This window comes from Rhyacophila brunnea, unplaced genomic scaffold (assembly GCF_057557595.1).
Source record: "Rhyacophila brunnea isolate RB1 unplaced genomic scaffold, BYU_Rbru_1.0 scaffold_22, whole genome shotgun sequence".
NCBI lineage: Eukaryota > Metazoa > Arthropoda > Insecta > Trichoptera > Rhyacophilidae > Rhyacophila > Rhyacophila brunnea.
The window spans coordinates 32,640,211-32,654,942 of NW_028232882.1; the positions used below are offsets into that span (position 1 = coordinate 32,640,211).

Consider the following 14,732-nt stretch of genomic DNA (forward strand, 5'->3'; position numbering starts at 1 on the left):
TAATTTTGAACTACTTGGTTCTAAATAATAGGTAGGTACCTACCTGATAAGTACATATCAACCGAAGTATACAGTTCTGTGATATGAACAATTTTTGGCCTCGTACTCTGAATATCATAATACTTATTTAACCTCGTGGTACAGTTTTAAGTTAAACGCATAGAGGTATAAAAGAGTGTCAAACAACATATTCAAACGATGAGTTCTGCTAATCTACTTTATAATTATCATCTTCATCAGCATTTGGGGTCGATCCATCGCTGGATGAAAGCGTCTCCTAGCTCCCTTCTCTTTTCTGAGTCCCTAGCTCTTTGTTGCCCCCAAAATTCACGAGTTCGTCAATCCGGTAGGTTTTAGGGCATCCCAGTGAGTGTTTAGTGCCCCTGGGTACCACTGTATGACGGCATTTGACATATCTACTATAATTACAATATACTCTGCTTCCTTATTCATTAGTTTATTTTGTGATCTTTCCGCGTTATGCCCAACATGCACATTTCTACATCACGTTATGTTACTCATAATATTTAGATTTCTCTTACATTAAGTATCCATGTTTCACACCCATACGCGAGTGTTGGTAGTACAAATTGTTTGAACACTTTAAGACACAATGGAATGTCACTTTTGAAGATATTATTCAGGCTAATAGATAGGACAAAATCTGTACTGTATTTCTGTTAAATTTTCCTGTTACGTTCAAAAAACTTTTTCGCCTACTTTCCGTATACCCAGTGACGTAAAATTTGGTACTCCAAGGTATTGGATTAGTTAATACTTTAATAACAAAGCGATATTCTTTTCTGAGCAATCTGTATTTATAACAGGCGTGCATAAATAAGACTGGTCATATTGACACAATATTTTTCCATTCAAATGTACGAATTGTTAAGGTATTGTGTTTGCAGTATTTGTTTTCCTATTATACATTTCGCATAATGTTATCAATCCTTTATATCTCTATTGATGTGAGAAATTGAACAGACGTCATAAATATTATGCATACAAGAATTGAGTATTACACCACAGAATTCCGCTATAGAAAGGGTAATATGTTTTTATTTGAGTCAGTTTATTATCGTCCGTTTTATTTTAAGGTTATATTATGTAAATTCTACGTATTGCAATATTAATACTATCGACTGAAGGTACTTGATGGAATTTGAATTTAAATTCTAATGGATTTAAGTTTTGTACTTATTATTATTTGAGTCGTTTTTTGCGACCCGGGTTTCGCCTTTCGGCTTCTTCAGGCACTGTGTACACTTACCAAAAAGCAAATAAATAGTGACACGGAATACTATTAACTTATATAAAAAATCAATAGAATAAAGTAGGTAAAAACTTATCACCTACCCATTAAGTCAAAGGTCACAAAAAAATATAACAAATAAATAAGCGTATAAAAAATCGTCAAAACCTAATAATAGATCATTAGTAATTATATATATATATAAATATAAAAATAAAATATTATTAGTATTATAATTCACATATTACTTTACAAAGTAGTATAGTTCAGTGTAAATTTTCTCACTGGACAGAGATGGCCGTATATCATTGAGTTATGTATACTTTTGCAAAATTGCAAGTTCTAATTTTGTTAGATTCAATAAAAACATTAATTTGATTTGATTGGTATCAAATATTTGATAATAACGTTGTCATTACTATCTCTCTTTCATCTTCTTTTAACTATGTTTGATTCTAATAGAATCATATTGGCCTTCACAGAGTGAAGGTTTGTGTTAACAGATTTGTTTTAACGAGAAATGGATGTTTGATTCTGACTCCAAACACAAATTGAAAAACAATATGTGTATTTTCCAGACCCAAGATTCGAGCCTGGGACGCAAGACATTATAAACCGACGCTTACGCCGCTCAGCCATTACGGGGGTCAGATATTCAATAAGTACGACGTGGTACGAGAGCATCTATCAGAATTTTATATAAATATATACGATATGATTATATTCTTTATTTATTTACCTACCTATATTCACTTGTCTTTCCTTGTATTCTGTTTTATTAAGTATTTTTACAACTTTTAGCTTAGCTCGTATTCTTATTTGTACGGTGGTTCTTTGTCCGGTGGTTTTTTATCCGGTACAAATCTTGCAATCGATTTTTAACTAACTTCCCGACTAGCTAAACATTTTAACTTTTAGAATATATCAGAACACGATGCCAATGCATTTTTTAATACTTTTAACCATCTTTAAGTAGAATTGAATTTACTTTCAGTCAATTCTGTTTTGTATGAAAAGTTATTTCGACACCATTATTGGTTGCTAGGGGTCTGGGGTCCTAGCAACTAAATTATTAACATATACGTGCGTTACTATGGAAATCAATATGACATGTCAAAATGACATTTCAGTATTATTTCTATCAAGTACAATTTAAGTCAAGTTTATATGATTCAACAGAAAATTGAAAAACGTTGTACATAAAAAGTTCTTTTTATCTTGTAATTATTAAGTGTTTTATTTAGATATCGGTTTGATCTGAATATACGGCCATCAATTATTTCCGATACAATTACGAACTGTGATACGCCTAACTGCATGCGTACAATTTTCTGGACACGTAGTTTGCATTTGCCCATATGAACATGACCATTTTTTTTAAATATTCAAACGACAATACTTACAATATAATTACGGTAAAAAATAGTGCTTATAAATACAAACTTTCTACAAATTCTACAGATTGTCCAAGATTACACCTCAAAGATACCCTAAATTCTTCTTATGGTATCTATATGGTATGTATGTGGGACCTTAATAAAATCGTTAAACATGATTTGAGAAATACGCTAGAAGTTTTGTTAATTAAATTGAAACACAATTGGTATGTACTCGTACCTAGTACTTTTTGCACACTTACTTTTTCTTTTCCAAATTTGGGGGCAGTCCAGTACTCTAAATATGGGATCTGCATAAAATGTTTATCGATGTGAAACCTTCACTAATTAATAGGTTTATCGTGGAGGGAATACGACAACTGGACTCCGGACAATTGGACGCCGCACTGTCGTAGACAGGTGTACAGAACGTAGACGAGGTATTTTAATCAGTTTCTATCTACTACTTAGTAGTTTTAATTCATTTTACTCTTAACATAATGTATTCTTTATTTCGGATTGAGAATTACCATGCATAAGGCTTTATATAAAATAAAAAAACTCTTTTTTCGTTGGAACATAAACATATGCACGATTAAATCATTATTTACGTCTGCATATTTATATTCTCACCAACTATTAAATCATAATATAATCATTTAAATATAAATATTAATATTAATATTAAATATATTTTTTAAAGTACCTATAAGTACCTAACGTCTATTTATTTTCAAATTCCGTAGCGTCCAGTTGTCCCGGTGCCAAATCGTCCTAGACCGATCGTGGACGCTTTTCCGATAGAAAGATATATAAATATGTCGTCGATTTACTTTTCGCGATAATATAACTTAAATATTACATTAGTGACCTTTGTCGTTTTTGTGTATATTGATAGGTGTAGGAGTCAGAGTGAGGGGGGGGGGGAAACTTCTTAATAGGGGATTGGACATGTAAGGTAGTTAAGTAATGGCGTCTCAATATTACCTTATAAATACCTTACAACAAATCTACCACTAAAGATGTGGGAAAAATATAATTTATTAAGAATATTATATATCTCTAATTACCTCTAGTTCAGGGCTGGATCCGGGTGGAGAAAACCTTGGCACGGAAGATAGGGTAGCTGGTACACCCATTCTTAGACGGGGTGCCGCGAGGAAGACCCTGTCAGCTGAGGCCTCCAGTCCAGTCAGTACAGTATTCTCAGGCATAAACTGGCGCTCATTCTCGGCAGCCAGCTCCGAGGAACGGAAGTTGTAGGACACCAGATTCCATTGAAACAGGTCTTCGAGTTGGGCTGACGACGATTGCAGCGAGCAAACTGCCACCAGCGCGCACAGCACTAGCGAAGATTTCATTCTGAATGATTGAATTTTATTTCACTTTTAACTATGTGTTTACTTGTGATATGCTGGAAAAAAGAAGAAAAATTATCGATTAATTTCGAATTGAAAACATACAATAATTATTCAATAAACACAATTAACATATTAAGAACAATGTTCATACTTGGACTAAATGTGGTTAAAAGTTACACCTATTGCATTTTGAATGAGAGCTTTATTCAGTGATGAATAAAAAATGTAATATTCGTCAATCATAATATTGATGGATGATTAAAAAAATACTAAAACAGATGTTTAAGTATAACATAAAAGTATAAGAGGCACGTTTACATAAATGAAACTGAAAAAAACTCAAAGCATAGACCCCCCTAAACCAAAACGCGCCCCGCACCTCACTTGGTCTTAATCGATACATTTGGTTGTAAAGCATCAGCAGTTCTTTACGACTGGGTAATGTTTCAGGAGCACATACTTAAAACTGAGGTTACTACGAACTCAAGCATGCTTTAACTGATTTTCCTGTCACTGATTCTAATAAAAAGTGACCATGAGAAAGATTAGCACCATGAACTGACAAAAGATAAATCACTCTTAAAAAATAAAGTTAAAACAATACTGTTGAACAAAACTTTGTGAAGCGTCTGCAGTAAACACATATTTTTAAAACCAGTAAAGTTGTCCTTTATGGTGACCAAGTTGGACGGCCCAATGGACCCAACAGCTGATTGGACCGACTCAATAATCTATTCCCTTTCAGTACACATTCTCGGATACTCCCAGAGGGTATGATTTTCCGTTATAAAATTTTATATTGCATATCCATTTTAAGAATTTGTACCTGATTCAAACTACAGAAGCCACTTGCCAATATTATAAGTAAATTTCGTCATTATTAGGTAGAACGTGGGTGACTCAATTAGTAAAGCATATTGACCGAATCCGATAGATGTAGTTTCGAGTCCCACCCGGCGTCGTATTTTTTTCAAGAGGTATTTTATAATAATTATGTATGTATAACAAAGAACGTTACGTTCTCAAATCTTGTGAATTATTTGTTGAATATAAAAAAATCGTTTACCACTTTTTATTGGCATTCTTCTTTTATTTTATTACAGGTATCTAATCGTTTAACACTGTCAAACAAAAAAGAGATAGTCTTTGCTACTAAATATTTCGATCTAATTGTCTATATTTTTTTAATAAAACAATATATTATTATAATAATATTATGTTATAATCATTTAATGACATCACTAGACTAAATCGCGTAATGTCTTCATGTATAGATTAAAAAATCTTGCATTCATTTCACTAAAAAAATATATATGTATTATAAACCACCTAAAATGATTCTAGTAATCCAAACAAAAAAATAAACATGTTTTATTTTTATTCAATAGCCTATTATTACTAATAAATTTTAATTAATTATTTTTTAAGGAATGTAAAACAGTGAAGTCTACATTAAAATATAGAATACAAATTAATGCAATTTATTATAATATGTATGAGCAATTTTAAAATAAAACATATGATTAATGATTATTATTTTTAATGGTTCTATATTGTTTTATTTATGCAGAAACATAATAGAAAATGTAATACTAATAAATCAAAATATGCAGTTAAACTAACCGTCTGCCACTTAGGTAATATGAGGTAATTATCATTTTAGCAAACCAAAGACTATTGTCTAATGAGATATTTGCAATAGACTTGTAAGTATACAATTACGTAACATTTTGGCTATAGCGATTTTTTTATTTTTAATTATTAGAACGAAAATAGCACCATTTAATAATATAGATACTTAACACCGTTTCTATAATAATGATGTTTGCAACACGTTTAAAAAAATACAGGTGCATTGTTGCAATCGTATAGGTAAAATTAATTATAATCGCAGACAATCCGTAGTTTCTGTCTAGCAGTCATGTTTCCAAATTAAATTTAAATTCATTTAGTTTCATGAACAAATATTGCAAATTACATTGTTTTAAACACGAAAAATAGTACAATTATTAAAATGCTAATAATTTAAAATTCAAAAAAGACAGCGTAATATAAAAATACGATCGTGCTAATAAATAAAACTTATCTTAAGAATTTATAAAATGACATCCACTTAATTTCACACAAGTGGAATATATCGACGTCTAAAGTAGTTTAGTAGAACACACCTATTACCATAGCTATATGATTGTCATCATTGCTCTTAATCGCCAAGCTCTACTGGGAGACGGCATATTAAGAAACAGAGGAAGAAAATTGAATTAATTTAATCAGCCGAGTTTGCTGCTTGTCTGTGCGTTGAAGTCTTTAGTTACATAAATAATATTATGATAATAATGGCCTGAACTCACATTTTTGCAAATTGCCTACAAATATTATTATGATAAACAATTATTAGTACTAGATGATTTCTAGCTTGGTAACAATTTGATTAAAAGAGGTTGTTATTTTTTATTAAAGAAAGAAAAAGAACATAGGGAGTTATCCTGAGAGAGGTTAGTAATTAAAGTACCTAATTATAATACTTTGATTTAAAATAAAAAGGCCGATTGTCAATAAATAACGCAATTTAGAAAGTGTTACAGACAGTATTGTAAAAACTGTTAGTTAACTTCGTCACAATTAGATAGGACACGTATAGCATAGTGGCCAAGGGGCATGGGCGCGAATCCTAGGGAGCGCAGTTTTGAATGCTACTGAGTGTCGTATACTTTACAAAAAGTTTCTTTTCAGTTGTTTATATTTCTCATACGGTTTTTCAAATTATGTATCGCGCATCCGGTGCAATAACGCCATAAGTGCAAAACACACTTTTTTCAGACGTATGCAGTAGGATTTATATCTACAAACAATAAAAGCAAGAGTTTAGAGTCTGATCCACGATGGGCGACATGCGCGACATACTTTTCACACGAGGATGCGGTGCCACTGGGGGTCACAACCCAAGAAATACCAACGACGAGAAAAATGGCACCAAAAAAGAAGAATTTCAATGTTCACACGCACGTACCTACATACAAAAAGTATTGCCTTTAAAGGAAGCATTGAAAAAAATGTATAATAACTTATTATAATTAGGTATTCAATGTTAATTTATTGTCGATTAAGCCAGTGATCAAGACAAATGAATATTAATAATAATTTAATTGTCTTTGGAAAAATTGCGTGACTGACGATGTTGCTGATAAAAAAATATATATTTGTTTTAATTGTTTGCAAGAACGCCATATTGATTTACTTATCGAATATAATAATATATGATCGATCAAAATATGCGTGTCAAGGACTATCTATGGTGTTGATCATTTTTTTTTATTTGTCGTCGAGTGTCATTTAGTAAACAAGTACGTAGGTATCAACCCATTTGTAATTAATGTAAGACAAAATGTCGCTAGTTAAACATGTCTGTTATTATATTAGATACTTGACCATATCAATCATTGTTTTATTGTGTTTAAAAAAATGTAATTCAAAGGTGCTTGATAAACGCAGAATATTTGAGTGACACCTTTCCACACAGAACAAAGAAGTGGCCATTGATAGAAAATACTGTAGTCATCTGAGCTTTTTAGACGACATTGTTATATTTGTAAAAGACAGAATGTAGGAGCTTGCAAATGAAAACCACAAAGTAGGTTTAATAGAGAAAAGTAATTATAACTACTTTGTTGACCCAAAACCAATACTTTATTGAGATTATTGAAGAACCAAATTGACATGAAGAGAATTTAGGCGTTTGAATTGTTAGTATGTTTAAAAATGGATGAAGAAATTAGCGAGAAAAAGAAAATGGATCAATATTATGAGAGATGCACTAAAAACTAAGGTCACCGATTTCGACATCGTAAGATAGTTGCCTTCTATTGGTTGTATAATACGCTCTTAATTGTTATTTTATTCAACATTTTTTTATTCATATAGTGTTACTACCCTAATTTCAATATGAACAATACAAACAGCCATGAACTTTTGATAAAGCAAATCAATATAAAAAAATAGTGCATGCCAAGATATTGATTGATTTAATTATGTTGTAGACACAAAGACGTTTCTATTATAGTTGTTGATGGATTATTAATTGTATTCATGCTGACCAAACATGTTTCCCGCATTCTCATTACAGTGTTTGCGATTATACTAATTAAAATTAAAAAAATCAACCGATATACGTATTGAAAAAAATACCGAAGTACCCACCTTAACAACAATAGTGTGGTAGGGAATTTTTAATTCACTGATAGAAAAAAGCTAAATCACCTTGAAACTCTACAGTGAATATCAAATGAAGATTAACACATTATTGCCTTAATTAAAAAATGGAAATATCTGAGAAATTTTGCCTATATTTAATAAACAAACAAAAAATACAGTAATTATCCACTTATGAGAGATTATCAAAAGTATGACATTTGGTGGCGGAAGAAAACATCGCATCTTTTGTGTTTGGCACGAATGCATCTCTATCGAACGGTTTCAGATAGAAGTCAATTAATATGGTAGCCAACCTCTGTCACGTCTTAAATTAAAACTGCGGACTTTGTACATTACATTCTATACATTGTGAATATTTCCTATGTAGCTCAGTTATAACACTATGTTTAACAAAATTTGTGACGTAGGTTTCACTCTTTGGTATCATAACTATACAATTCATAATACATAATATAATATAGGTATTGATGGTTTAGTGCAAAGATATTGTATGTCCAGTTTAATATTATGTTTTGAGAAAAACGAAGTTTAAAAATTGAGATGCATGATAAATGGGCATATATGTATTAAATTTGAATGATACGGTATCTTCTCAAATATCCTAGGTAGATGTATAATATTTTTACAGCATAAAGATATGATGTAGATCAGGGGAGGGCAAACTGTGGCCCGCCGGGTATTTTTTTGCGGCCCGCCATCATTAATATTGTACTTCTGATTACGAATAACTTTTTTATAATTTTTAAAAAAATATTGAAATAGATAAAAATTTGAAGAATTTATTGTTTCGTAAATGTATTATCTCAATACGTCTTCCTTGCGTCTCGTCTTACACTATGTAACCACTATTTTCTACGTTGAACATCGATTTCAATAGATATTGATGGTGTACCGACAGAGCTACAACTTGAGATTATTGATCTGCAGTGTGACACTGATTTAAGAGAATTGCATCGTCGTGAAGAAATCTCCAAATTTTATAATGCCATTAATTCAAACAAATTCGACCAACTTAAAGATTATGCAAGAAAAATGTTCGTTGTTTTTGGATCAACCTATATATGTGAACAAACATTTTCGATCATGAACCTCAATAAAAATTCTTTACGGTCAAATATCTCCGATGCCTATTTACAAGCAGTTTTGAGAATATCAACTACAAAATTAACACCTGAATTTAAAAAAATGTACAACAATTTCATTCTTCTCATTAAATTTTTTGTAATGTTTATTTTTCGTGATAATAAATAGTGTATATCTAAAAATGGTATTTTACTTGCGGCCCGCCGCTCATTTTGAATTTTTGAATTTGGCCCTCCATCCAAAAAGTTTGCCCTCCCCTGATGTAGATGAACATTTTGTGTATGTTAACTCAATTTCGACAAAACTACTAATAACATTATAAATCATTTTAACGTGTGAACTGTACATTTTATTAAACACATCCACCCACGTATATCGATAATAATTCATAATTTATTAGTGAAAGTAAAATTTATTTTAATCTATTATTATTGTAGATATATTATAAATATGTCTGCCGTAGGCGAGTGGCAAAATTTACGGTTCTTATTAAGCAGTGGTATAAAGTTCGAATCTGTAAATTGGCATGATGTTTTTGATAATGTGTAAATCAACGCCAGGGAGCACAAAATTAATGGGAACTGTCTCACCCTACGGGGTGGGGTAGAAGTTTTGAAGGATGACCTGCTTTATTTTTTTAGGTCATAAAACCACCGCTCGAAATGGACTGGAGCGGACTAGAGCGCAGCTATCATTCCATCTCGTGAAAGAAATAAAAGTTGTGCTTCGGTTCGTGAAGACATAATATACTTTACAAGTTAAACTTTAAAGTTTTAGGTTGGTCTTTTGTAAAATTCCTAATGAACAGTAGATATGAATGTCAAAAGTTCAAATATTAATATTGAATTTGTCTGTCAGGTAAGTATATAAAAAAAACGCATTTGCATATTCTTTGAAAATTATCAAGCGTTCCGGTTCGTAAAAAAATATAATTCGAGCGCTGCATAAAATCAAGGGACACAAAGCAAGTCGCTTATCTGCAAATCTGAATTATATTGGTCGATATAACACCGAATTATAGAATGAAAAGAAATATTACTAAAAAAAATGTAAAAATACTCGTAATGGCCCATTTAGTATTTGAAAAGATTTTTTATTTTGGAAATATTTTTATGTGACTTTTACCTTGAAACATAAAAGTATTTCTCTATGTTTCTAACGAAGAAGCAGTTTTCTTCAGAGGTGCGTGCTAGACTTGGTAGGAATGTCATGATGCAGTCACGCTCTGCAGTCGTTTACTTCGATAAGTTACAAAACCTGACCTGTTTCTTTGTTTCCGATGCAGTTTCAATGCAACTCAACATGCGCTGTTTTGAGAATGAAATTGCTTAGCGAAATTTTCTGTTGCATAAGACGTTTTAGCGTTGGTGTTTATTACTTTTTGCTATTTTTAAGTTTACGCATTACATATTACACCTATTTAACCGGTTAGCAGTTTTTGCAAATAACTAACCAGTTAACGGGTTTAAGCCGTCAAATTTAAAATATATATAATATTGCTTGATTAAATATTTGTACTTTTAATTTTATTTTGATTCAGAGTATATCAGTTAAAATAATACCTACCTGGTTATTTATAATATGTATGTTATATATCTGAAGGTGAGTAAATAAGCTTATTTTTAAAGTAAGAAAATACATAAGTGATGTGAACCCAGCTAAGTATTATTTGGAGTTTAGAAAAAATTCCATTTGCATGTTCAAAAAGATTTTATCCGTTAACCAGCTCCTAATAAGGATTATTAGTCTATTTCAGGGTAGTAAACAAATTTCGTAGACAATATTATATTTATTTTGTTTTTCTACATAATTCTATTTATGTTCATACTAAAAATTTGCTAAATTAATCGCGTAAAATTACGCGGATTTCGGTTATTTTAGAAAAATGCGGTTACCCAGTTAACCAGTTTCAGATTAAACCAGTTCGGATGCTCTATAATAGTAGACATAATGATTATTTCAACTGTAGTATTATTTTCCGTATATTAATATATTCTAGATATAAATAGGTAAACGAATTTAATCCGACCAGCCCGGAAGGATTTTGATGCAAAGCCGTCTGTTTTTAATAATTGAAGGATATACCAAACTGGGGACGATGACTTGAGGAAACCAGGCCCAGTTTGTTGCGTCACGAGTGATATGATGCGATAAATAGGTAAATTAATTATCCTTTCAAAAAATACTGCGTTTACTCTGTACTAATTCTTAATAATTTATAAAACGTGTTTATCACTTGGTATTCACCTAATATAAAATAATTACAAGATAAAAAGAACTTTTTATATACAATGTTTTTAAATTTTCTGTTCAATTATTATGCTTAATATGCTCAAACTTGTACTTGATATGAAGTAAATAAAAAACAAACAAATATAGAATACTGAAATATCATTTTGATTTCCACAGTAACGTACGTATATATTAATAATTTAGTTGCAATGACCACCCACTTAGCAACCAATAATAGTGGATTGGATTACGGATTTCTTCCGAAATAACTTTTTATACAAAACAGAATTAACTGAAAATGAATTCAATTCTACTTAAAGATGGCTAAAAGTATTAAAAGAATGCATTAGCACCGTGTTCTGATATATTCTAAAAGTTTCAAGTGTCTAGCTAGTCGGGAAGTTAGTTAAAAATCGATTGCAAGATTTGTACCGAATAAACAACTACCGGACAAATAAGAATACGAGCTAATAAAAACGTTTTAAAATGATGTACTACACCTATTTCGCAAGCATCGTCAACTTCATCAAATTTGCAATCAAACACATACATTATGACAGCTGTTAGCCATTCAATCGTTCTTGATAATACATGCAATCATGTAGAAGAAAAATAATAATAACTAAAATACCACCTGGCAGATTCACCTGTCAACATTCATGTCGATGCGCTAAATGCGTTTAATGCACAGTCAGAGAGGGAGTAAATATATTACTCTGTGTGTATGTGTTCTATATTGCGTTGCGTTACAGACAGATAAATCAAGTCAATTGAGTATAATAATGTAAAACAAATGATAATGTGTATAAGTAAACATGCTTATTCAAAACGAACCGCCAACAGTCACTGTGGCATTACAAAATAATAATTGTATTCTTACCACATTGGTTGACCAGAAAAATAAGGTTTAATATTTTGGATTGGAGTAACTTCTTTAATTTTTTTTAAATTATTAGAGTTGATAGGCAATTGAATAAGTTACGCCAGTATATATTCTTTTCTATTAATTTATCAATAATGCATCAAACGTAATACCCTGTTCACACGTGCATGGATTTACCGCTGACAGTACGTATTATCGCAGCTATAACGAGAAAATGAACGTGTAAACACGTATTATTGCGCAAGTTGCAAGATTGCATGCATGTATCAAAAAAGTTCAGAATCTTCTGAATTTTCACGCAATAATTGGTACTTGCATGGCGGTGCGCGTGCGCAGTAGAATGATAGTGACAAACCTGCCGGAAGATATACGAACTACATCGCACAGAATCTTTTGACGTCTACCGATTATCTACGAATTTGTCCGAACCTGTCTGAATCTGTCAAATATACAACATACGATGATAACATTTCACTTACGCTTAAAGAATGAGAAGAATGAGCACTTTTACGTATAAATAGTTATTATCGCGATAGTTTAAAATACACACTATTGGTGCAAGTAAATCCATGCACGTGTACAGGCGCTATAAAGTAAACTAAAATATATCGTTGAATTGAAAAATATATTATTGTTTACATGTCAATTTTACCATGATTTTATATGTATAACATTCTAAGTCAATTAAAAGGTCTAAAAATAAAGCATAATAATATTATCACTTAAGTACTATACTTTAAATTCAATGAAAAATAATCAGATAGATATGTACTGCATATTTATACACATATACATTTTAAAAAAACAAGGACTCGAACCCAGAAACTGCTAAGCGAATGTGATTTGTAATTTACTCTATATCAATCAAAGAGCCGCAGCTGTCAGTTAGATATATTTCTTAATTTATTCCAATAATGAATGCCTTTGTGAAAATGACGTTAGAATAATTTCTCTATATATGGAAGTATAAAGATTTACAAATATAATTAATCATTCACAAAAATAGATACAATGTTTTATTAATTATGGCAGAACTCGGAATTTAAATCAAATCTAGACTATATTATATTATCTGCAAAAAGGTGTCTGTGTTTTCATATAAGTTGTTATAATTATATACGAATAACAATGAACTGAAACTTTGAAAATAATATCCATCTTGACCAGTCAATAAACAAAATTGCATTATCAATATCAATATGATAAAAAAAACATCACACCTACATGCGAAACTGAAACGTTTTATTATACAATACTTTATGCATACTTTGAAAACACTTAATGAAAAAAATACGACACAGCAGAATTCGAACCCCTTGGATTCACGCCCATGTGCTCTAACCAATAGGTTATGTGTATCCTATTTAATTGTAACGAAGTTAACTAGTGTTTTTACATATGTGTTCTTTCCTAATCTCCAAAGGAGATTGGATATAACCAATTTGACTCCTGACCATCACACCAGTCAATTCTTGATTGGGCATCGTATGCCAAGTTCTTTCAGTTTGAACTGATGTGGTGGAGAATTACAGGATGCAACCTACATGCTCTGGGAATATCCGAGAATGTACTCCGAAAGTGAAGAGATGCTTGAGTTGGTTCAACCAGCTGTTGGGCCCATTAGGCCGTCCGAACTGGTCGCCACAAAGGCCAACTATAATGCTTTAAAAAAACTTCGACTTCTTATTACGGACGTGAAGGTCACTTAGTTTTTGTATGTCCGCATTGTTTAAGCTTTGTTTTTACTTAAGTATTATATAAAAATTAATTAGAATCATTTATTTTTGTTAATTCAGGCTTTTTTTATTATATTAACAATTCAATAGTAAACTTAGTTAAAGCACATTTTAGGGTGTGGTGACCTCAGTCTTGGGAATCTGCTCCTGAGACATTCCCATGCGTAAACAACTACTGATGTTTCACACCAAACGCAGGGCCTCGTGATACGCTTGATTATGACTGGGTGTGGTACAGGGCTGGTTAGTTTGAGGAGAACTATTAGGTAGGTAGTGAAATGTACAATTCTCACTGAAGTGATTTTTTTCTAGTGGTTTGATATTGCTCTAAGGTGTGTTCAAATTATGTATGTTCAATAAAGAATGTCACACTATTCAATTTTATTCGCTGAATACAAAAAATATTTTATTAATGCAATATTTATGTAGTTGTTTTTAATAATTTGTATTTTTTAAAGAGATAATAATATGAATTAAATTTAAGCCCAGTTAAGCAAATAAAATCATTTTTTAACTAAATCAGTGTGTAAAAAAACAAGGAGTTTCTAATCTAAGGGCCGGGACACACCAAGATACTGATTAAAATAACTGGTTAAT

At 31.2% G+C, this 14,732-nt stretch overlaps 1 protein-coding gene across 1 annotated transcript in view; it reads right to left on the bottom strand.

Annotated features, from left to right (window-relative positions):
• Positions 1–14,732, bottom strand: part of yellow-e (L-dopachrome tautomerase yellow-e) — a 100,672-nt gene that overhangs the window by 36,098 nt on the left and 49,842 nt on the right. The window contains exon 2 of the mRNA XM_085949806.1: positions 3,699–4,042. Within this exon, the coding sequence (XP_085805932.1) occupies positions 3,699–3,989 (291 nt within the window). The 5' untranslated portion in view covers positions 3,990–4,042. The remainder of the gene's footprint in view (positions 1–3,698; positions 4,043–14,732) is intronic.